This window comes from Cyrtonyx montezumae, unplaced genomic scaffold (assembly GCF_038088225.1).
Source record: "Cyrtonyx montezumae isolate F1298 unplaced genomic scaffold, pur_monq_1.0 scaffold_0, whole genome shotgun sequence".
NCBI classification, from domain to species: domain Eukaryota; kingdom Metazoa; phylum Chordata; class Aves; order Galliformes; family Odontophoridae; genus Cyrtonyx; species Cyrtonyx montezumae.
Window position 1 is genome coordinate 31,681,561 of NW_027071824.1, and position 24,839 is coordinate 31,706,399.

General features: G+C 37.3%; 1 protein-coding gene across 1 annotated transcript in view; it reads left to right on the top strand.

Annotated features, from left to right (window-relative positions):
• Positions 1 to 24,839, top strand: part of UTRN (utrophin) — a 296,332-nt gene that overhangs the window by 47,179 nt on the left and 224,314 nt on the right. The window contains exons 10-24 of the mRNA XM_065731580.1: positions 222 to 403; positions 1,455 to 1,605; positions 3,269 to 3,388; positions 4,127 to 4,228; positions 7,959 to 8,066; positions 8,591 to 8,770; positions 10,051 to 10,220; positions 11,591 to 11,714; positions 13,189 to 13,276; positions 15,594 to 15,826; positions 16,088 to 16,268; positions 18,364 to 18,509; positions 19,859 to 20,068; positions 23,871 to 23,984; positions 24,597 to 24,752. Coding sequence (XP_065587652.1) covers positions 222 to 403; positions 1,455 to 1,605; positions 3,269 to 3,388; positions 4,127 to 4,228; positions 7,959 to 8,066; positions 8,591 to 8,770; positions 10,051 to 10,220; positions 11,591 to 11,714; positions 13,189 to 13,276; positions 15,594 to 15,826; positions 16,088 to 16,268; positions 18,364 to 18,509; positions 19,859 to 20,068; positions 23,871 to 23,984; positions 24,597 to 24,752 — 2,265 coding nt within the window. The remainder of the gene's footprint in view (positions 1 to 221; positions 404 to 1,454; positions 1,606 to 3,268; positions 3,389 to 4,126; positions 4,229 to 7,958; positions 8,067 to 8,590; positions 8,771 to 10,050; positions 10,221 to 11,590; positions 11,715 to 13,188; positions 13,277 to 15,593; positions 15,827 to 16,087; positions 16,269 to 18,363; positions 18,510 to 19,858; positions 20,069 to 23,870; positions 23,985 to 24,596; positions 24,753 to 24,839) is intronic.

Below are 24,839 nucleotides of genomic sequence, written 5' to 3' on the forward strand. Positions count from 1 at the left end.
CTTTTTAGAACAGAAGAAAGGTCTTCTGGATTTTCATTAAGTATATGAATTTTAGTTAATAACTTTTAGAGTTAACTTGCTTGTGGTACAGTTCAGATTTTGTGCTGTTGATCATAGATTAGTTGTTGAGTTCTTGGAGCATTTGTACAAAGACTGTGCAAGCAGAGACTCCTGATTGTAGCTCACAGATCAGTGATGTGCTTGCTTGTACTGTTTTCCAGGCTTTTATGATGGAACTGACTGCGCACCAAAGCAGTGTGGGTAGTGTCCTGCAGGCTGGGAACCAGCTGGTGGCACAGGGAAATCTGTCACCTGAAGAGGAGTTTGAGATCCAGGAACAAATGCTGCTGCTGAACTCCCGCTGGGAGGAGCTCAGGGTGGAGAGCATGGACAGGCAGTCCCGGTGAGTCATACCTTGCAACCTCTCCTAAAGCTACAGGACTGGCTTCTGTTCAGTACTGCAGCTCAGTGGAATTGGTTTTCATCTACTTTGTAAGATTCCCAAACTGAAAAGATAATTCTGAAGTCCATCCTCTTCATACTTTCCAACATAAACAGAGGAAATGGATATAATGTTTCTTGGATTCTTAAGTAAGAGTATTTTAAGACCTTATGTAAGTGTACCGGACTAAATATATGATATCTACATGCAGTAGTTATATAAATGCTTTTTTCAATATTTTCAATAGTTTAATTTCCTGAATAAAAGGTACAGTAGATGTATGTAGCTTTATGTGTTTCCAGAGTTAAAGAGCAGTTATTAGAATGTTTTCCCACCAGCACATTATCAAGCTCAGAGGTATGCATCTGCATCAAGGAAGAAACAGATTGCAACTCTCAGCAGTGGTTCTGGTAGCAGCAAAAGTCTTATGAGGAGCGGCTGAGGGAGCTGGGATTGTTTAGTCTGGAGAAGAGGAGGCTCAGAGGAGACCTTATTGCACTCTACCACTTCCTGAAGGGGGGTTGTGGTGAGGAGGGGGTAGGCCTCTTCTCCCTGATAAGTAATGACAGGACGAGAGGGAATGGCCACAAGTTGCGCCAGGGAAGATTTAGATTAGACCTCAGGAAGCATTTCTTTTCTGAAAGAGTGGTCAGGCACTGGAATGGCCTGCCTAGGGAGGTGGTTGAGGCACCATCCCTAGCGCTGTTCAAGAAGCGTTTAGATGAGGTGCTAAAGAACTTAATTTAGTAGTTGGGTAGAGATAGTGATAGGAGGATGGTTGGACTAGATGATCTTATAGGTCCTTTCCAACCTTATGAACTTATGAACTTATGAACTTATGAAATTGCAGTTTCAAAAAACAGTCTGTGGTATAAATTGCATAATTCACTATTATTTGATGATACCTAAGTAGTTTATGAATGGCTGTGTGTCTTTTCTTTGGTAAACAGAACTTAGTCTGTCTCCCTGGGAGGTCTGTTTCTGAAATAGCTCTGCCTGTACTTCTCTGCAGCCTGCATGACATGCTGATGGAGCTACAGAAGAAGCAGTTGCAGCAGCTGTCCGACTGGCTGACAGTTACAGAAGAACGCATTCAGAAGATGGAGTCTCAGCTCTTAGCTGATGATTTAGAGGGCCTTCAAAAACAACTAGAAGAACACAAAGTGAGCCTTTGTAGTATGTATAGAAAAAGTATAGATTGGAAGGTTTCCTTAGCTGAGGACCTTTCTAGAGGATGAGAATGAGACAGGAAGGAGTTGAACATTCTGGAACACTTCAGCAGTGATGAATATAGCAGAAAGTTATAGTGTTATCTCTGCTTCATGAAGGAAATGGGACCTTTCCAGGTGAACTGTTGGTATAAGGGACAGTATGAAATGCACTGTAGATAACAAGACATTTAACGACTGTCAAGCGTTGCGAAGGCATATTTGAGATCTGCCACTTAAAATAGTACCTGGAGTATTGTGTCCAGTTTTGGGCTCCCTGGTACAAAAAAGACTGAGATCTCCTGGAAAGAGTCCAGCAGAGGGCTACAAAGATGATAAAGGGCGTGGAACGCCTCCCTTATGAGGAGAGGCTGAGAGACCTGGGTCTGTCCAGCCTTGAAAAAGGAAAGCTCAGAGGGGATCTGATCCACATCTATAAATATCTAAGGAGCGGGCAGCAAAGGGATGAGGCTGGACTCTTCTCTGCAGTGTGTGGTGATAAGACAAGGGGAAATGGCCACAAACTGAGACATAGGAAGCTTCTGCACAAATGTGTGTGGGAACTCCTTCACAGTGCAGTGACGGAGCAGTGGCACAGCTGCACAGAGAGGTGGTGGAGTCTCCTTCTCTGGAGACGTTCCAGACCCGCCTGGACGCCTACCTGTGCTACCTGGGCTAGGGAGCTGCTTGGGCAGGGGGTTGGACTCCATGATCTCTGAAGGTCCCTTCCAGCCCCTACAATTCTGTGATTCTGTGATAATGTGGGAGTCAAAAGTATTGGGAATGGCCTCTCAGTTCTAGTCTCTGCTATTACAGAGATTGCATCCTGGAGAAGTGTATAGATACCACTCTCTGCGTGCAGTGGTTTTGAATTGTTTTGATTCTCAATTAAATTTCTGGATGAGAGTCTAGCCTTTCTAGTCTGCAGTGGTTTTTTGAGATATGGCCTTTTAATATTTGTCATGCTTGCAACTTTGGTTTTTGCAGTCAGTGCTGAGGTTTGACCTCTCTGACTTGGGGCATACCTCGTTGGGCAAGAACTGCTAAGTGTTCTTATTCTATGTAATTTCTTGTCCCACACTTGCATTGTTTGCTTTTGTCTTCAAAGGCTGGAGAGCTCGAGACTTATTGATCATACAGTATGTTAACATTTTTTCTGGGATAAAGTGATATTTACAGTAGTTTGAAGGCATATGGATGTTGCAGTTATTTGGGAGGTAGGCTTTACCCAGAAGCTTAGCTGCCAGAATTTGTATGAATATTTAAATGTACAGATTATTTTAAACTAATTGGAATGGTACATTTTTTGTAGTTGCTAGGTATCAGTTTTTGTCTGTTGTATTTGATACTTAGGTTTTGAGAAATGTCAACTATTACATGTTCATAGTGGTTTTTCCATTTGAAAAATGTTTTATTAAAAAAACCCTGATGTTAAGCAAGTATCAAAGGGTAAGTTCTCTTATCTATATCAGTAGATATATAGAAATTCAATGCAAGAATGAAGCATACTTTCAAAAACATTTATTTGTTTTCCTCTATTTTAACTAAAGGATTTTAGATGATTTTCTAGCAGTCTTGCTGAATATTTGAAGTTTTTAATCAGTGATGTTTTTTGTAGAGCTTACAAAGTGACCTAGAGGCAGAACAAGTGAAGGTGAACTCTCTAACGCACATGGTTGTCATCGTTGATGAAAGCAGTGGGGAGAGTGCAACAGCTATTCTGGAGGAACAATTGCAGGTAAGGTGTTAGTGGCTCTTATATTTATTTTTTTCTTTTAATTGCAAGCATTTAAACTATTTGCATATCATTGCTTATCAACATTTTTGTGCTTAAAGACAATTTGTCCTAGATAGCAATTTTAAGTAATACGTTTTTAAATGTAAAATTAATGAAAAGAATTATTACTTTCTTGTCATAAAACTTGTGAAAGGTATGTGACTTTCAGACCAAATTCCTGACAAGCCAAGCTGCTTGCATCCCCGGTGACTTAAGCACTTTTATGATGTATCTTTTCAACAGTTTCACTAAAATGGAAAATGCCCAGTGCAATTATTCATTTCATAGAAGTGATTTTCATCAGAGAGTCATAACTTGATGGAAAAATCCATAAACACATGAACAGAATTTATGTAGGAAATATTGAATAAATTATTTTCCTGTTGTTTTTTTTTTTTTTCCTTTGAGTTAGGCTGTATCCCTGGTAAAGCATAGGGAGAAAAGAAAGAAGGATTGATTAAAATGGAATTCATGAGATTTTAATTGCTCCTTTTTAGGTCAGTCATATAGCTCCCTAAATTCAGTGAATGCTCTTGAAATGGTTAAGCTTAAGCTTTGCGCAGTACAACAGTGGCAGCTCATGGCAGTGATATAATTACTGTATAGAAAGAGGTTACTGTGAAGAAAACATTTTTCTGAATATGTGACTTTTGGTTTTCCTTGTGAGGCTTGATTCATGAATGTTTCCTACTTTTGTAGAAACTGGGTGAGAGGTGGACTGCAGTTTGTCATTGGACTGAGGAAAGAAGAGTCAAATTGCAAGAAATTCACCTTTTATGGCAGGAGCTGTTGGAAGAGCAGGTGAGCTCTGTGGTTGCTCATGGTGGTTTTTGATTTTTTTCTATTTTATTTATTATTTCTTAAAGTATCTCTTAGTAGAGCTCAACAGCTCTCAGAAAATAGCTGTAAAGAACTAGAACTTTGATTACTGTTTGGATTCCCAATATTTCTTGAATAGTACAGTACAAGTATTTATGCAACTTTTAGCAAGAAAATGTATGCTTCCTTATAAAACAATTTTGAAGGTAGCTTTTTGATATTCTTGTGGATTTAATACTTCTGAAAGCTCTATTGCTTTATATTCATCTATGTCAATGAGTTCTACAAATAAGAAAAATTAGAATCACTACACTCTGAATCTTTGTCAAAATCATAATTATAGAATGGTTAGAAGGGGCCTTATAGATAATCTTCTTCCAAACCTCCTTCCATGGGTGGGGACAACTTCCACTAGATCAAGTTGTTCAGAGCCTCATCCCTCCTCCAGGGATGGGGCATGTGCAGCTTCTCTGGACAGCATGTTCCAGTGCATCAGCACCCTTATTGTAATGATTTTCTTCCTCATATCTAATCTAAAGCTACTCTCTTTTAGTTTAAAATCATTACTCCTTTCACTGTCATTGCAGGTTCTTGTTAAAATTTACTCTCCAGCTTTCTTAGGGGCTCATTTTTAAGTATTTGAAGGCCTCAGTGAGGTCTCCCTGGAACCTTCTGTTATCCAGGCTCAACAACCCCAGCTCTCTACGCCTGTCTTTGTAGGGGAGGTACTCTGTGGTCCTCCTCTGGACTTACTCCATTAGGCCCTTGTACTTATGGTGCAGGACCCAGACTGGAATGCAGTACACTAGGTGGAGTCTTATGGGAGCATAGTAGAAGGGGACAATCGCTTCCCTTGGCCTACTGGCCATGCTTGTTTGGATGCAGCCTGGGATATGGTTGACATCCTGGAATTAAAATGCACTGACAGCTTGTGTTGAACTTCCCTAGTGAGACCACGTCTGGATTACTGTGTCTGGTTCTGGTCTTCTCAGTTCAAGAAAGACAGGGAACTTCTGTAGTCAATCTATCTGAGGGCCACTAAGATTATTAGGGGAAACCTGGACTATCCCTCTTATGAGAAAAAGCTGAGAAACCTGGCACTATTCAGCCTGGAGAAGAAAAGACAGAGGGGGATATTACTAATGCTTGTAATTATCTAATGGGTGAGAGTCAAGTGGATAGGACCGGGCTCCTTTTGGAGCTGCCCAGCAACAGAAGGGGCAATAAGCACGAACTGGAACACAGGTCAGTATGGTGAAACATGCAGCTTGTGTCAGTTTGCTGAGTCTAGGCAAACAGTTTTAACTGTGAAGGAGATGGCATTGTGAGTTTTCTCTTGCTCTGATATTGTGCATTGTGGGTGGACCTTGAATACTATTCAAACATGAATTAGCTGTTATCATACAAAAAAACCCACAATAATAACTACTACACGTTTTTGGCTGTGTTAGTCAGATTCGCCTGCCTACTGCTAGAGCTTGTTTTGGGAATTAGCTTAAAAATATTTGATGGCATTTCCTTTGAAGTTTTTACTTAAGTTGTTTTGTTCTCTTGAATAATGGCATTTATCACTGTAAAACATTGTTTAAGCTCTGCAGTACGCAGTGTGTTTGGACACTTAAAAGAAGTCAAACTGTGCTGATATAGTTGTTGCTGTTGCTATCAGTTACAGCCTGGTTTCTTTGACTGATATTTTGTCTGCATTTTGTAGGTTGCCTTTGTGTTTTTCACTTGCCCCTCCCATGTCTACAGTAATATTGCTAACCCAAAAATGCAACTCATATGATTCTTGTTAATATAGATGCAAGGTTCAAATTCTGGTTTATCCACTACCACATTACTATATATTTCTTACTTTAAGATACTGTCTTAAGATATGTGTGTGTATATTTAGAAAATTGTGTGCTAATGTTTTCTGGTACCTTTTGAGCAAGGTAATACACTAAACTGAGAAATAAGGAATCCCAAAAAAGCTTTTCTCTTTATGTCAAGGTACAAACGTCAAGTGCTGTTTTGATGACTCTTTTTCTCTCCTCTTCCAACCTGATTTGTTATACATGGAAAAATAGCCACTTATTGACTGTTATAAAACTGTTGAGTGTGTCAGCTTCTTTTGGACTTAATTGGCTCTCAGATTTCTTCTTTTCATTTTTTAAATGGCATGTAATTATGTTGCTTTGAAAAAATGAAAAACGTTCCATTCTTGTTTAATGTAGAATGTCAGATAACAAATAATCAGCAAGTAGAAATTCATTTTAGCTGTTTTAGGTCAGCCTATGTTTACATTCATTTTTCTAGTTTGTACAACACATTTATTACTATCAGGTTTGACTTACAGATTTCTATTAAGTAACAAACAGTGTAAATTTGAAACTGATTTAAACAGCTGGATAACAGAGAAGTACCTAAAACGTTTAGGGACTGTTATTTCTCCATGTCATTCAACCATGTGGAGAGAGGAATGGCTTCGATGCTTAAGCCTTTTTGTGTCTGCCTAGAAATATTTTGGAAACCATATTGTCAAGTCAACACATTTCTTACCACTCAGGAAACAAATTCTTCAATCAGTGCCAAATATTTCTCAGTGCTGTGATAATTATATTTCAGTTTCTTAAAGAGAGTAATCTTTGACTGCTGATTTAGCAGAACTTAATTGTATACGCTGAAGGGTTTTTAAGCTCCCCTGTTATGCATAAAATAAGTTGGCTGGGATGGCAGCTTGATTTTTCCATAGAGAGGGTATGTGGTGTTCTCCCAGCCCTTACAGTGTTTCCACCACTACAATATTTGCAGTCTTGTACATTTTGCACATTGTTCTACACTGGCAATGAAAAACTACCTTAACCCTTTGGCCCAGTAGTTGCTGTAGTCACTTCTAGGCCAAAGCTAGACCGAGGAGTTAGTGTCTCTTGTGAAGTGTCATTTTATTTTTTTCAAACACGGAGGAGTAACAGTGTGCAACTGAGCTTCACTGAGGAAAAAGCTGCATATTGATGTCTATGGTGATAGCTGTGTGGTGGTGGCAAAATAATACAAAATGTATAAAATCCTTCCTGCTATGTGATGCTGGGTTACTGCTGGAGTTTCTGTAGGAGTGCTGTGTGACTAGATTGAGTCCAGGAGAGATTTCCTAGAAAAATTTAAAAACTGGCTTTGCCTTGATTTAGCATTCTCCAGAACAGACTGCGCCACCTTTCAGGAGTTAATGAGATAGTGTTTAAAGCTATTTTGCAACTGGAAGTAGGTATAATAAACAGGGTGGTAACTAATAAACATTAGAGTCTGTGACTGTCTGGGCTAAAAAAGCACTGAATTAACAATGTAGCTTCTGTGAGAAAAATGTTTGTAATGGCTAGTTTTGAATCACAGAGGAAGAAGGGTGGAAAATGAAAGCAAGCCTACATGCAGTTTTGCTACATTTATTTCCAGTACTTATAAATCCTGCTTTATAGTGGATATTTTGTTTATATGAATAACTTGGAAAGTGTGCATTCTCTGATTGAACTGAATATCTTTTGCTGAATATAATTTATTAATTTTCCAGTTTGATATTTTTTGCCCTCCCTTTATGTATAGTATTTTGGTTAATGTGAACTGCAATTGTAAGAATTTTAGAAGTGTGTTTGAAGTGTAAAGACCTTAAAGAAGAAATTGTCAATAGCTGTTTGACAAACTTGGCATGTTCTTTTGATATTTTCCTTATAATCTGCAGTGCTTACTGAAAGCTTGGTTAACTGAGAAAGAAGATGCCCTAAGTAAGGTCCAGACAAGCAACTTCAGAGACCAAATAGATCTGAGTGTGAATGTTCGAAAACTAGCAGTGAGTATTGGTATCCTGGGTTGATCCTTTCAAATCTGAATTTCAGTGAATGGCAGGTTACCAGTTCGACTCCAGTAGGAATTGTGAATGCATTGTATCTTTGGAAGCCAGACTTACAATCTGTCCTTGCCAGATTCTTTCACTTGAATTTTAATAATCTGCATACAGCTTTCTTCATGGTCATTCTAGGTTGATGTGACCTACTCTGGAACAGCAATCCTGTTTTTAGAATGTTTTCGAGTGTTGCAATCCACCGTATTTTCCAAGTTATGATGTGTGTTTGTTTGTTTTAAAACATTGATACAGCTTATACTTAAAATAGTCCTTTGTAACTGTAACTTGTGAGCTATAGCAGTTTGAAAGCGTTTTCAGGGATTTGCTTTTCTTAAGTGTATGTTAGTGTTTTGTTGCACAAGAGTCCTATGATACATCTGGCTCAGGAAGTACATTGTTTTCATGGAATTAAAGGCTAAGAGGTGGCAGAATACCAACTGTTACATTTTGATATTTTCGTTTAACCTCAGATTTTGAAAGAGGACATGGGTATGAAACGGCAGACACTAGACCAACTGAATGAGCTAGGTCAGGATGTGGCCCAAATACTTGGGAGTAGCAGAGCATCCAATCAAATTGACCATGATCAAGAGGAACTAACTCAGAGGTGGGACAGTTTGGTTCAGAAGCTAGAGGATTACTCTAACCAGGTACTTATTTGTGCTCTATATTTTTTCTGCTAAGGCATGTATGCAAACTTTAGTGATACTATAATCAAAAGTGTCAAGGTGAGTTCTTGTCATCTAGCTAGACGTCAGTGAATTCTCTTTCACGTGACTTTTATCTGCAGAAAAGTAGTCTGGATTTTTTGGTGTTTTTTGCTTTCAAAACAAATTGTTAGCCCGACTAGTACCATTGCTCCTTTCTCAGAAAGATTAAGCATCATAAAGCAGGCTTGCTGTGTATTTTCTACCATTACAAGTACATTTTCATAAGAATTCTAGAACTGGATTAAATCTCATACTAAAAGAAAGCAAAGACAAAACCCAAATCTCAAAACATATAGATAAATGGGAGTCATAGAATCATTTATGCTCTGTGAGTGAAATTTCTCATCTACCTAAATCAGAGCAGTTGTTTGTTTGATAAGTAAGGATGATAGCCAAGCTGGACTGTTAATTGTTTATTTTAGCATTTTGAGTGCTTGCTAGTATTTTAATTAGACAGAACTCCTTTTGGCTTCTGTGAGAATTTTGTTTTAACAGTTTTATGACTCATTTGATTTTTTAAAGTGATACTGAAAGGTTATTATGGTGATGGCTGTTTAGTATGTAGTGAATGAGTTGTGTGATCTATGAGTAGGGGTCCATTTCAACCTTACTTGTCTCTTGCTTTTGAATCAGTGCAGTGCAGAGTGCTAAATCTTGTGCTTCATTCCCCCCAAATATCAAGTACATGCTTAGCTAGAACTTAGAGAATAATTCCCATGAGACATAACATATGGAAGAATGTGGAAGGATTCTACTGACTTGAGTGAGTTTTTATGTTAGTTTTTAGATCACCTATTCTGTGTGTGTGCTCTAAGCTACATGCTTTATTTTGTGAAGAATGTATATTGGATACAGAATTGTTTGTTAATAAACACAAAGGACCTTTATTTTTTCTATAAATGAACCAAGCCATTGCGGAAGAAATATACAAGTAACGGGTTGTGTCGATTTAAATTCACTTGTGCTGGCATGAAATTCTCACTGAACTGAGAATTTTGGTGCATAACTCTCATCTGTAAAATGAGAAAAATGATATTTTCCTAGGGAGTGCTTTGGCATCTATGATAACAACAATTCATGAGTTGAAAGCTAAGTGTGATCACTTGTAGGAGTGAATGAAAGGGCTTTTATGACTGATGAGTAAAAGGAACTGAATGAGCAAATTACAGTTTGCATTAGAAAATGGTATTTAACTCTTTCTGCTAAATCATTTTGTATAGGTAACTCAAGCTGTAGGAAGTGTGGGGATATCACAGATTTCACAGAAGACTTCTGCAGAAACAGTGTCATTGAAAGAAAAGGTGGTGGTAAAAGAATCCAGGCAGGAATCACCTCCACCACCACCCCCAAAGAAAAGGCAAATCCCAGTGGATAATGAAGCAAAGAGAAAGTAAGTATATCTCATGGGCAGGGGAAGATGGTAGTGATATAATGCATAAGTTCGTTTTCCTTGGGTCTTGGGTTTTGAATCTTCTTTTATGCAAATTAGGAATATTTAAGCTGCAGTTGTGAAGTTGTGTGTGGGGAGTGGGGAGTTTTTAAAGAAACATAAAGCCTGCAGCTTCCATTAATTTCAGAAGAAAGTAGAGATGGTGTTTTTTGGTGTTTTTTTTTTTTGTTGTTTGTTTGTTTCTTTTCAAAAAAGCAAGCTGTAAGTTCTTTGTACCTCTGCTCCTTTGCTGAAAGACAGAACTCATTTTATTTACTTTCTTTTGGAAAAACATCTTTGCATCGTGGCATAAGAAGTGTAGTGAAAGGACCAAGTGTTTTGATTTGTTGTGTATTCTGGTCTCCGTAACATGTATGGGTGAAGCTATTAAAAACAAGCAAACAAAACAGAAAACCTGTTCAGTCTCCCTGGTACTTAGCAATAGACAAAACATTACAGTGATGTCTCCTTTTCACAAGCATATCTAGAGAGACTGATTTTTTTTTTTTTTGCTTCTATTTTTAATAGTGTGTTGCAGTGCTTTCATTAAATAGCATTTAAACTAAAGGAATTGTTTTGAAGTTGAATGAAGGTAAATGCTGCATACTCATCATTTAGCTGTTTGTGTTTGTCTTAAAAAATAAATATTTTTTTTATTGGTGGTGTTATTCCTTTAAACTTTTGGCATGTTTTCTAGGGAGGTAATAAGAGAGCCACATCAAGAGTAAACAGTTTGATACTGTCCCTAATACACTTTAAGCTTTCCTCTGATGCTTTTTCCTGATCCTGATTACATACATTGAAACAACAAATAGCCAGCAACTGGAATTTTGCAAGCTTTCCCACAAAAACTTTGAGTGGCTGGACAATAAGTTCTGCATCTATTCTGTGACTGTTATTCCACATTAGGATTTGTATCATGTTAAGTCATACCATTGTAGTAAGATCTAGTGATCTGTAGAGTCTCTGCTTAGTCCTTCTCTCAAACTGTTTACAGTATTGGTAAATTTGGGAGGGTATTTCTGTGGTAGTGATGGTCGTGATTGACTTAAGTTATAAGTTACGATGCTTTGAAGTTTTAGGCATGAGAAAGTTATATCAGTTTCAGCTGTAGTGAAAAATCTTAAGAGATGAGGTAAGCGTTCAGAAAAAAAATTCCATATTCATTACCATGAATACTTAAACTACTAGCTTTTTCTTCAGACTAAATAGCACTGCAGCCTCTTCAAAAACCTAGAATGTATAGAACTTTAAGACTTCTGATTTTGAAGACAGTTGATGGAATAGGAAAAAAATGGACCAAACCATAATTGTCTAACCTTTTAAACCAGGTTTGATGCTGAAAGTGCTGAGCTGTTGAGCTGGATTTCAAAATCAAAAGCTGCCATTCAGGCCACAGACATCAAGGAGTACAAGAAGATGAGAGAGACTTCAAGTGTGAAAGAAAAGTTAAAGGTAAAATGAGGAGAGTTTTTTCCAGTGAATAATATATTTTGTTCCTTTAAGCTGACTGTCAGCTTGAGATGTGACAAGATCCACATGATTCATGGGGTTAATGTCCTTTTGTTAAATACTTCCAAGCTGGTCAGACATGAAAATGTGACCAACTAGACACAGGCTTTTGTTGGTACTGGGCCACACAATCCAAAGAAAATTTTAAAAGCATGTGTCACTAATGCTTGCTCTAGAATTGAGATAAATCACATCTTTGAGATTAGTATCTTTTCCACAAAGCAGTTTATTTTGGCTTCATGCTTCATGGTTGGTGGTGGACTTGATACCCACTCAGGGTCCGAAGTGTTCTGTTATGTTTCCAAGGTTTGGACACATTGTTGATTGGTATATTTTAAAGAAAACAGTGATAGTTAACAGCTGAAGTGCATTACTGCTGGTTTGCAAGATAAGATACACAGTTCTACAATAACTTGTGGGAACCACGAAATAATCATTTTATCTGTTTTTTTTTTCCGTTTCAGGAATGTGTGCTTGCCTTTTTTGATCCTATAGCCTGCTTTGCTAATGAAGGCTTACTGGAACTTTAGCAGGATCCAGGCCTAGTTTTGAAATCAAAGTCAATGCTTAAAATTGTCTATAAGGAGACTCCTTTTCAGTGCACTAGTGGAAAATGGTGCCAGTAGGAATGTTCTGTTGGAAATAAAAACCAAAACAGTCCTCCCCTATAGTTAATATAGCTTTATAGGAGCTGGTAACCATTTATAAAATAGGCTCCAAGATGAACACCATATTCCCATGAGCAACACTGTTTTTAAATGATTGGGCACACTAAGTGGATAGGACAATGTTTTTTTGTTCCCAACTGTGCAAATGAGTTCACGCTGCTTGAAAATTTACTATTGGAAGTCTAAAAAGGAGAAATTATCTTTGACATTAGTTTCAAAAGAATTTTATGTCTGAGGGAAGAACTTATTCCTCTAAAAAATTCTTTGTAGTTTCATAGCATTTTCCTTGTTCTGTCTTTTTCATGGAGTCTGAAGCTTTAAAGCTTAGTGCATTGGAGCCCTAGGTATGTTGTAGTTTTTGCTGGAATTCTAGGTAGCAGGTTGCTTTTAGTTCTTGCTGGAAAATTCCCAGTAGACAGTGTAGAGGTGAGGGAATATTCAAGATTTTCACACAGGTTCCCATCAAATAATTTTCTTCTTAGCAGAATTGTCATTTTCTAACTGGTGTCTACAACCCTTTTGACAATGTATTATTCTTGGTGTCATTTGTACTCATCATTTTGCTTGCTTAATACTTGACTGTATTTGTTGAGCTGTGTTTGTTTTACAAGCGAACAGAACCAACATCCCTATTGGAAGGTGCTGGTATTCACTTCGGGCAGTAGAGGGAAAATAACATTCTAGGTGAAAAACAAACAAACAACAGAACAACACTCCCTGAAACTATTCTTTTGGGGTTCAATTTGTAGGTGATAGAAAAAGAGAAGGTTGAAAAAAGCCAAAAGCTAGATGATCTGAAACGAAGTGGACATATTCTTTTGGATCAAATGGGAAAAGGTAAAAGACTTGAAGGTTTTTCTGTTTTGTGATTTAACTGGGTGATTTACTGGGAAGTAATACCGAAGTATATATTGTCTCCACTTAAGCCTTGCAAGATATTCCTTTCCTCTCCCTCCCCCCTTTATTTCCTTCAGAGACATTGGTCATTGTTACTGTTAATGGCAACAAATCACATCAATTGCTAGTAAAGCTTATAGACAAGCTTTGTTATTGTTATTTTAAAGCATGCGTACTCATTTGCGACCTTTTAAGGGTAATTTTATTGATGCAGAAGTAATTTCTTAATAACTTGCATTTGCATACTTCTCGGGAGATTTAAAATAAAACTGTGTGAAAATCTTAAGTGTGATATTTTGAAATATAACTGTCTTGAAGTGGAAATCTTGAAACCATATTTAAGTTGGATGAATGGGTGTATATGTCTTTCTATTCATAGTTTTCTCTATTTTTGTAAAAACTTGTCAGGGTGTTTTGATCATACAGTCAGAATTTATAGTTCAAAGGCAAGAGAAAAGCCTTACATGCTTGAGAAAATGATTGATTGACAATTGAAATACTTATCCCTAGAAAAACTGTGGATAGCTGAATCTTCAAGGCTTGCCAAAATCTTGTTTCATAATATGACTAAACTTCATCAGCACAGTGTGACTTTCTCCACAAAAGAGCTGTTCAGATAACCAAGATACGATCTTTTAGGTCTGCTGTGCATTTGACTGTTGATGAGCTTTCTGTAACCGGTTGTATTCAGATTGGGTGACTGGATGGTATCACTGTTTTGTGTCCTTATTTCCAACTGCCACACTTTTCAACTGTCACACTTTCTCCCAGCCAGTTCATTTGCTAGGATGCCTGAACATCCTAAGCATCTCCAGTCCTCCTTTCTTCCTTGATGCAGGTGAAGTTGTATAAAATACTTGTCATTGCCTGAACACTGATGGTCTTGAGGCCACGGATTTGATGCCGAGTTTGGATTATTAAAAACTTGTGGCTCTGTCTAGTTTTTAAACATTGACAAAGATCTTCCCCTCCTCACTCTTCTCTTAACTCCCTCCAACTGTGATAGGTTGTGGCTAAATAGCCAGTATTTGTTGATAATACTAAAAAGTACATAGTTGAAAAATTGGATTGTATCAGTGAAAAGGAAGATGCAGAAAACTGTGTCCTAATGTTTGCTACCTTAAAGTTACGTATCTCTAGAAAATAAGGTTTATATAACCAATCCACATTCCCCAGCATTGTTAGGTCTGCTAGTGTGTTTTGTTCAGCTTGGAATTACAGCCTTTCTTTCCAAAACCAGGCCCAGCTGTACTTGCATATGGGCACATCTGTATGCATCCATTTCTGGCTGTACAGGCTGTGCCATACTAGCAGTGACTGATCATTGCATACTTTCGTTACGGGACTGGTTGCAGCTGCTGTGCTTTTGTTTTGTAGATGTGCCAAGTGTATGGACAGTGTGTGAAGCACAGTGGGAGGATCTATGGAGCAGAGCATTCCAATTCCTCTGTAGAAGCTGGCTAGTTTCCCCAGAATGAAATACTGGGCTGTATTTGTGCTGAAACAGTACAGAAAATTGACCCCTCTATATGAATCTCCTTGTACTCCTGTCCAAATGACAGAACTGATAAGTTCAGATGACCCAAATATGCCTCATATAAAGAAGTGTATTTTGATACAAAATCAACATCAAAAGTGTGCAATGACAAGAACATATTGTTGAACACACATTGGACTGAAATTTCTTCAGCAAAATTGCCACTTGCTTTTGGCACTTGAGGAAATAAAAGAATATGGAATGTATGTGGATAGGAAGACTTTTCACTCATGGTACTGCATCCTCAACTAATGCATTGATTTACCAGAAAGATGGTGAAGCAAATGCTTCATGGAATAACTGAGTGGGAAATTACTTTTTGATATTGCTAATCATATTACCTAGTTATTAATCATATATGTGTGCACTGTGACATTGTCAACAGCTGTTCCCAGTTATAAACGAATTGATAAACCAACATGTAGGCAAATTAGAATGGTGAAGAGAGTTGTGATAGTTTGAGAGTCAGTACATTTCCAAGTGTTCAGTTTTTAGCAAAAAAAGCAAAATGGAATATTTTACTTACATGTCCTCTCACTTAGATTGTGGAAATCAGAAGTCAGAACACTGTTAAGTAATACATTTTAAGGATTGTTGACCTGGAAGTAAAGCTTTGAGCACGTTAATGCACCTACCTGTATCTGAAGAGATGAATGGTTAAAGCCTTGTTAAGCAAAATTAGTTGCAGTTAATCAACAGTAATTTATATCATCTGTTTAGAGGGACTTCCTGCAGTGGATTTAAAGAACGTGATGGAGAAAATATTGTCAGGATGGAAAGAAGTGGTTCAGCATCTAGAAGAACTGGCCAAAAAGATAAAGTACCAGGAAGATATTAATGCATACTTTAAAGAAATGAATGAGCTTGAGAAGATTATAGTTGAAAAGGAGGGCTGGCTTAAAAATGATTCTTCAACATCCCAGCCCTCAGCAGTCCTGAAAGATTTGTGTCAGGTAAGTCTAGCAAAACTTGTTGCTTTTGATTGGAAGCTGTCAGATGGAGCACAAAAATACCCTAGAAATTCCCCCAGAGCATCCTCAATAAGGTAACTTAGATTTTCTGAGAGGCACTGGATCTGACTGGAACATTTTGGTACCTGTGTTGTTTAGGAGTGCTTTAACATCATTGCCCTAATAATGTAGATAAGCTTTTACATTAGCTTACACCTTTGTGTTAACAAGGTGTGATTTGATTCTGTTTTTAATTTCTCACAGAGGGAGTTAACTTACCTTGTAAGCTTGAGTCCACGATTGGAACACCTGAAAGCTGCCTGCAAGGGGCTCACATCTCAGCCCATGCCTCCAGACTTCGTTCAGGAGAGCTTGAATGGTTTTCTTGATCGCTTCAAGTTGACTTGCCAGAAACTAGAGGAACGTCACCGGCAGCTGAAGGAAGGTAAATATTCTTTTACATAAATCCTCTCAATTCTCATGTTATGTTATAACATTCTCATGTTATACTTTTCTTTTGAGTAATACCTTTCGGATTTCACTGTAAACAGTCTGCTCTCAGAGCATGGGAAATGGTTTCAAACTAAAAGAGAGGGAGATTTAGATTGGATATAAGGAAAAGGTCATTTGAAGTAATGGTAATGAAGTGTAGGAACAGGCTGTGCAGAGAGGTGGTAGATGCCCTGTGCTTGGCAACATTCACGGTCAGATTGAGCTGGGCTCTGAGCAACCTGATGGAGCTGTAGGTTCATTGCAAGGCAGTTGGACCAGATGGCCTTTAAGGGTCCCTTCCTACTCAACCAATTCTATGGTTACTGAAAATGGAAGTTTGAAATACTTTCAGAAAGCTATTTGGTAGAAGGAAAGATAGTGCAGGTAACGTAAGATTGAAGGTCACAAAACCAAAAATATAAACAAAGCCTTTCACTATCATCCTATTCTAAAGATTTCCAGACTTTTTTTTTTTTAACCGGTTCTACTAGTTTTTGGATAAGACTGACAAAATCTTCATATTCACCTGAAAGAATATTTATATTATCTCCTCTCTGCACATATAAACTTTATTGTTCCCTGGTGTTAAGTCATTATGCAAGGATGTAGCATTCCTGGAACTACATTTAATAGATCAGCAAAACAATAATTAAAGTGAATAATATCGTTTGAAAAGTTGCTTGCGTCTGTCACTAACATAAATAAATAATACTAGAAATTAAAAATGGAAGATTAAGGAAACCTTTTAAAATCTAAATGTGAGAGTGGAGTTTATTTTTCTTTTTTTCACAGCTTGTTTGAACTTGTGAGTCATACACAATCCCCTTTGTAACAGTGGTATTTCAAATCATTTGGAATTTGGCTTGCTTTTCAAGGCATGTTCTGCTTGGGTTTTTGTTACATTAAAAAATTAATTGTGTGAGCAGTAAAACCATGATGCTGACTTCATAGCACAAAATAGATCTCTCTGTTATATTCTACAAGTTAATATGAAGAACACAGAACTATAAGCAGTTTTTTCTATTTTTTTTTTTTGAGAAATTGGAGGAAGCGTTTTGTTAATGGCCCCAGGTGGAAGAGCATTTACTTGGTGTGTAGTAAAAATAGACTCAAGTAGTAAATTAGTAGGCCATTTATACAGTGAGTTGCACAAGGCCTTAATACTTCAGTTATATCAATGCAGAAAACTGTATGAATAATATATATCTGTCATGGTTGAATTACAGGGTATACATTAATTCTTACTGTGAGGGGTAATTATTTTGATTATTATGAGTTGGTTCTTATACAATACCAATAAAACGGTAATCTTTTATGACTGCAATACTCTTTTTCATGCCACACATAATTTGAGGCAACATTAGTGTATTTAAGCCAATTGTTACTCAGTAAAGAAAAGTCATTTATCTTGGTATGCCACCTTTATATTTGTGTATATGTATATTTTTCCTAATGGCTGATTTTCTCTGGATTGCCCATGGTTAAAGAACAGAGGGAAAGGGTTTGTTTACAGTATAGCTTGAATTGCTGCAAGTTGAAAGAATTTCCAGAGCCATGTAATGGGGAGGAACAGCTAGTATAGCAACCAAGGATCTGTGAACTTGTCAGGCTTTCTTACTGACACGAGTCTTATTTTTTAATGATTGTTAGTTAAGTGTCTGAAAAGTCTTTGTTTGTGTGGTGCTCAGTACCATCAATGCTGGCAGCTTTTTTTTTGTGTGTTTGTATTTGTGTGTATGAATATGTGTTTAAGTTGAAGAGATTTAAGTGTGCAAAAGCCCAAGTATTACTGATTTTCCCCCTCTCCAAGTGATTTAGGTGCTTAATTACATAAAATGGAATAGAACTTTATATAAGAATATATTTATTTTTTAGAAAGGAAAAAAATGTTGCCATTAGCAGACCTTCAGCTCTTGGAGTGTCTCAGCAGGATTCAGTATCTCTCATGATTTCTCTTTTTAATGAATACGCTAATTCACATCTCTTACAGTTTCGATCTTGTGTTTATGTTCTTTCCTTGTGTTTGTATTAATCTCTGACAATAACAGAGACAGAAAGCCTGCCTAGCCAGGACTTCTTAGGTTCTCTGCAGAGGCTGAAGGATGTGCTGAGTGAAGTGGAGTGCAAACAGCAGGCAATTGCGAGTGGGCTGAGCGACCCTAGTAAGGTTGAGAAAGCCTTGCAGCAGACCAAGGTAATCTTTATCTTTTTTACCTACTTAAAAGTCCCAAAGTGCCAAAGAGGGTGTCAGGGCCCCAGGCGTGTCCCCCTTCATAGGAGTTTGGTTGGCTGAATTTGGAGCTGAGGTGGCTGATCCAAGGCTGGCTACTTCATGACTCCTGCAAGTGCTGGATGTAGCCAAGCTGGACTTTGAATGCCTTTCTGGTGAAAAAGGAGCACCTGGACAACAATTTCATTCAGTTTTATATTACCGGGATATTTTGAGAGGGTAACTGTACTCCAGCGGTCTCCAAATTTCAAAGGAAAAAAAGTGTTTTTGATAAATAAGAGTAATTGATATGCAAATTCAGTGCAGTAGAAATAGAATTTTTGTTTCCTGTTATAAACATCCAAAGTATATGGAAATCTATGGATGCCAGTTACTTTATAAATACTAGGGCTGTAGTGGGAGAAGGAGTCTTGTATCTCCAGTACTGCTTTTTTTTTTAAACACAAACAAACAAAAAGAAATCAAACGAACTCACATACATCCCACTCCTTCCCCTCTCAGTGCTTTTGTAGAATAATGCTGAATTCAGAAATACGTTTTCTTTTTCCGTATGGTAAAATGAAGATGGCTGCATGTAATTCTGGAGAAGCTCTCAAATTCCAGTTACTGGGTGTGGGGTAGGCCATGTCTTTCTCTCCTCTGTTTGGCAGAGAGTAATCCTTTTTTAATGTATTTTTTGAGAACACAATAAACAAGGGTGTTTGATGTTTCTTCTGTATTTTTTAAAGCTGGCAGAGATATTTTTGGTCCATACGCTGGCTGAATTGCAATGACATTTAGCCTTTGGGGATTTGTCATTTCCTTTTTGTCTCTGGATCCCTCCTTCCTGTTGTCTTCAGTGACTAATTAACCTGAGAGGACACAGTATATCAGTGTGGGTCTTTAGGGATTGTTATGTGAGATCAGAGCAAACATGGATAATGCACTGCCTGAAGGCCTGGGATTGAGCAGCTCCCTCTTCTTCACCATGGCAGGCACTGATAAATTTTTTAGGAATAGACTTGAGCAGGGGATTGACTCAGTCTGTGTCTCTGTGCCATGTTGCACAAAAGGCTCTGGTTTTCAAAAGTATGCATCTCTGTTCCCGATCTCATCACTGCATTATTAGCTATCCTTTTTGAGGAAATGATACATTTTGTGTTGCTTCTTCCTTGTAAAGAAAAGTAAGGATGAAAGCATAAACATATCAAAAAAAAGATTCTTTCTCATCACACTGCGTTAAAAATGTATGTGCATACTTTCCACCTGTATCTGTTTTAAACCTTATACTGCAAGCAAATGTATGTGTATTTGTTCCTTCCTTCTCATTGCAGACTGTTTGTGAGACACTGGAAGCCCAGAAACCCAAGGTAGATAAACTTGCTGAAGAAACAAAGGCTTTGGAGAAACAGTCTTCTGATAGAACGAAGGTCTACATGCAACAGTTCAGGCATGTGCAAGGTCACTGGGACAAGCTAAGGCTCAAGACTTCCAAAGATGTTAAACTACTGGAAGAAATTATATCCAAGTTGAGATTATTTGAGGTAAAATGAAAGGATTTTTTTGTTACACAACTCAGTTGTTACAGAGGCCATTCTTTTTTATACTCTTACATTCAGATGGTGCTGACTGGGAAGTGAAATGGTTGTGGAGCAGGACACAGCAAGTGTATTGTAGATGAGTAATGTATGGTTTTCAACATGTGTAGTATATTATCTGCTAATAACACTATTTTGCACTTAAAATTGGAATTCATTTTCTTCCAGTACCAGAAGAAAAGATTATACCAAAGTGGGGAGTAGGTCAGCTATATTGCTGAAGGCCTGATCCCACCAGGGGCTGGGCACCCTCTGTTGTGGTTGGTGTCAGATGCCCAACACTTCACTAGGCTGACATTTAAAACTGAAATTACATACTTGCTCTAGGAGGCCTGTTCCTTCATGTTTAATTTCTGTCAACAATAATACATAATTAGTACAGACTGTTAAAAAGCAAGTGAAGAAAATATTTAGGTACAGTGAGTTTTCCAGTTCCAACAGAGCAGGAGCTTTAATAAGTGCCCAATTATAGACTTATGCATGTATACTGAAATCTGCATTAATGTGGTCAGGTAATTGACTTGTATGATGTTGCACTCAGAGTTGGACAATCTGTTGGTGATTATGGCTGGAAAGAGTAAAAACCTCAAAGCATTTTTTTAAACCACAAATGTGGAAAAAAACAGTCATAGTAGAAGTAATGTGTTCTAACTAAAATTAAAAGCAGAATGCAAAACCACGCTCATGAAAAACTATAAGTGGAGAGAAGAATGAAGGGAGAAGCTTGCTCTTGCTCATAAAGTGTTATTCACTAATAATTTTGTTGAGGACTTAAGATGCCTTTCATTTTACTGCTGAGCTCCTAGAATGGGCTGCAGAGAGAAGGAAAAGCATAGTAGTTCAGTCTAGCCTAGCATGCTTGTAAATGAACTCCACAAACCAACCTGTGCATGGTAGGTAGAGCTGCAGCTTTTCAGAAGAAAAGTGCTTTTCTTTTTTGTAGTATTTTTATGTTATTGTTAGGATGTATTACTTGAACCATCAAAATAAAAGCCTGTTCTTTAAACATGTTCATGAATGCATGCACATTTGCACATACTTTTGAAAGAACTCCTTCTTTTAGTCTGTTTTCTTTAGAATCCATCCTTCTGTAGCTGTAGCTATCTGCTGCACCCTGAAGCTGAGGAGGAGCCACTGGTCAGTGGGATCTGCCTTGTGATCTGCCAGAATGGTCTGGCTTGTTGTAGTGGATCCTAAAAGAAATGATCTTTTACAGACTTAGCCAGGTCCTTGGTGGTTGTTCATGAGCAAACGTCTTGTCCTTAATTTTTCTCCTTACTCTTAGGTACATATTTAGGTCAATGTGTTGTTCTCTTCTCCCTCTTTCTGCTTACACTTATTAGTTGTTTAGGATGACAGAGTAAATACTATACATGTGACCATTTCTTAGTCTCATTTGTGCAACATCTTCCAATCAGTCTTGCTCATCAAATTATTGTAGCTTTCCAGTTGTCTTGATTTATCTGTAGCTGCACTGAGCTAGGTCTACTTACTTAAAAGTGTATGTTTTCTTCTTGTGGAGCAGATATTGAATGAATTACTGGAGCTGTAATACCAGAGACACAAAAATAACTTGATTGATAATGACTGGGTACTCGTTAACAGATGAAGTTTCTGACTATGAAAGGGGAAAAAATAAAAGAGGGAGGGTTAAAAATGGAATATGTGGATGGCAAGCCGTGGAGAACATGTGGTTATTTACAACTGTGCACAAGTGTTTGTTTATGTTTAATGCTTCCTTTTTTCATAATTCACTTCTAAAAATGAGACATTCTACAGCAGCACTCCTCACATTTATGTTTTTGAAAAGAAAATATAAGTAGACAAATGAACATGGCTTAAAATGCCCTCGTTAGTCAGATGAACAAGTCAGTGGCAGATCGGTCTGTAGGACCTACTTCTCAGATGTCATTTCTGCAGTTTCTGGTGTGATAGAGCTCCCCCAGGCTGACAGCGTGTGCATTGGTGACATGATCTCTTTCTGTGCTTTTTAGTTTTGCTGTGATATTGTCTGTAATAGTCATTTGAAGGAAAAAGTAGATGAGACTCCCTTGGTCAATTACTTCTTGTATTTGCTAGAAAACTTTTGTTCTGTCTCTAATAACATGTGGTTTGTTTGCTGTGCTTTTGATTAAGTATTACCTTCAGTTCTTCTAAATCTACTCCATAGCTGTACATAATGTGACTTTTCTCTGGAGTCCAAAAGCTGATATTCAGCACATTATCTTCCTTGCTGGAATAAATTTTAGAGATCAATCCATTGTTTTAGTTTACTTCTAACAATTGGGAGCTCTTACTCATCCACGGCCTACACTGGGTGTTTGAGCATTGGTAATTACTTACCTGTGCAGTTCAGGAGCATTTGCTTTGTTGAATTTCTGTATATTTTTCTTGTGATTTAGCAAGATATTTAAATGTGTGTCTAGCTTTGTGAGTAATCCCATTTAATTTAGTTTAGCCACTTATTATCTTTAGCTAGCTATGCATATCTTTCTGTAAGCAAGATAAGCTAAGTGTAAGCTAAAATGCCTTGTCAAATGGCAACTCTTTGTAATTATGTGTGTGTATATATAGGCGTGGATATTTTTAAACTGTGGTTCACTGTTAGAGCCTCCTGGGGTCTGATTCTGGAAAATGTTCAGGCTAATGAACTCCACAGAATTCCTTCAAAAAGGAAGAGGCTTGAGGACAGTGTCATAACTTTGACCTCTAATGGTAGTATTGTCCTAAGTCTAATGGGTTTTCTTTAGTTCTGACTTTTGATCTTGAAAGATGTGTGCATTTTCTTCCTTGTGATGTGTAGAATAGAAGATGATGATGATGAATTTTGACTTGGCTTCTCCAGTAACAGTGGTCTGTTGTGACAAATGAGTCAAAATGGAAAGATACCGTCTATTAAAAAAAACAAACAACTATATTGTTTTAAAAATGGTAATCATATAAAGTTTCATATATACATAAAAATGGTAATCATATAAAGTTTGTTGTGGTTTTGTTTGTAAGGGTGGTAGTTAACATTCACAATTGTGTGGGAGGGTGATGGCAACCTTTCTGTCCCACTTTACCCAGAATATAAGGCAACTGCTAAATTTTAGGTCAGGTGATTACAATTCTGTATTTATAATTTTATTTCTGTGCCTTGCTTTATTGAGTATATACTGTAACTACCATTGGCCTCACCAGCTGGAGTTTTTCAGTATTTAGACTAATCCTGTGCAGCATTTTCTTTTCATGCCTGTGTTTCTCTTCAGGGCTTTCCCTGCATAACTTCAACCTCTCAAGTGTGTTTACTATTACACTCTCCTCATCTTCTCTCAAAGATATCTATAGGGGCTGTATTTCCTCCTTTAAGTGCAGCAGACTCTTCAAAAGACTGTGATGAAAATGACTGTATGTAGCTTATAGTGTGAAGAAAAGGCTATTTCAATCCTTCCACCAGGTCCTTCATGTGAAGGGTAGCTACATTACTTCTTGAAGCCATGCATTTCTCTTTAGTTTATCCAATGTTTCTGTGTGACAGCCAGGACTAGTACAGTGCCAATTAAACCATGAGTGCAGGAATATAGCTATTAGGAATTATGTTTTCACATTAAGAATGGAGAAATTAAAGGAAGAAAATAATAGAAATGACGTCATGCAAAATCTGATAAAATTCTTGTGCATTCTGAAACAGTCTTTCAGCACTGATGAAACACATCTGCCATATGCTTACAGCATTATCAACTCTTTGTTACTGTGTTTGATTTAGACTAATTCAAAAATTGTTCAGAAATGGATGGATGGTGTAAAAGGTTTTTTACTGACAGAAAAGGCTGCTCAAGGAGATGCTGAAGGACTTCAAAGACAGCTTGACCAGTGCACAGTGAGTTCTGTTTTCCTTAGGAATCTTTTGAAATTATATGCTTACCATCTCTTCTTCGTTATTTTGCTACTATTGTTGCCTGTGGTATATTATGCAAAGTGATCTATCTTCAGGAAAAGTTTTAATTGCTTTCTTATGTGTATAGCTGTAATGCTTCATACATTTCAGAGGTCTATACTATGTTTAAAAATACTTATCCATGATTTACATTAAGTCTTCCATAAAAATGTTTACATTTTTCTCAGGTTTATTAGACACAATTTGAATCTACGAGTGAAAAGTACTCTCTGCATAAAACTTTCAAGGATGTTAAAAATTATTTTTAAATTTTAAAAATAATTAAAGCAAATATGTCTGATTAAACTTATATGGTTTAGTAATTGTATGTGCTTTGCAAGAAAGATTCCTTCCTAGCTGTTGCCAGATAAGGATCACAGTTAAGTAGAATGTCATCTGACAATAAAGTGATTACAGTGTAACTTCCAAAGTTAGTGTCTGGGGAAAGAATATACATCTGATTTTGTTTTTAATTAAACTTTCTATGAAGTAATTAAATACTGCAAAATCATTTGTACTCTATAAATTCATTTTATATTTTCTATGTGTGTTTAGATTTTTGTTAATGAAATGGAGAAGATTGAGCCATCACTAAAAGAAATGAAAGAACTAGAGTCAGCTTTAAGAAGTCAGTCTATTGCAGGTGTAAATACTTGGGCAAAATCTAGGCTAGTAGACTGCCAGACACAGTGGGAGAAACTGAGCAAACAGGTGAGTTCTTCATGTGTTGCTGGTGCTTACTAGTTTCTGCATCTGTTAATTTGCACTTGGTCAGATTGCCTAGGGCCTTAAACACCT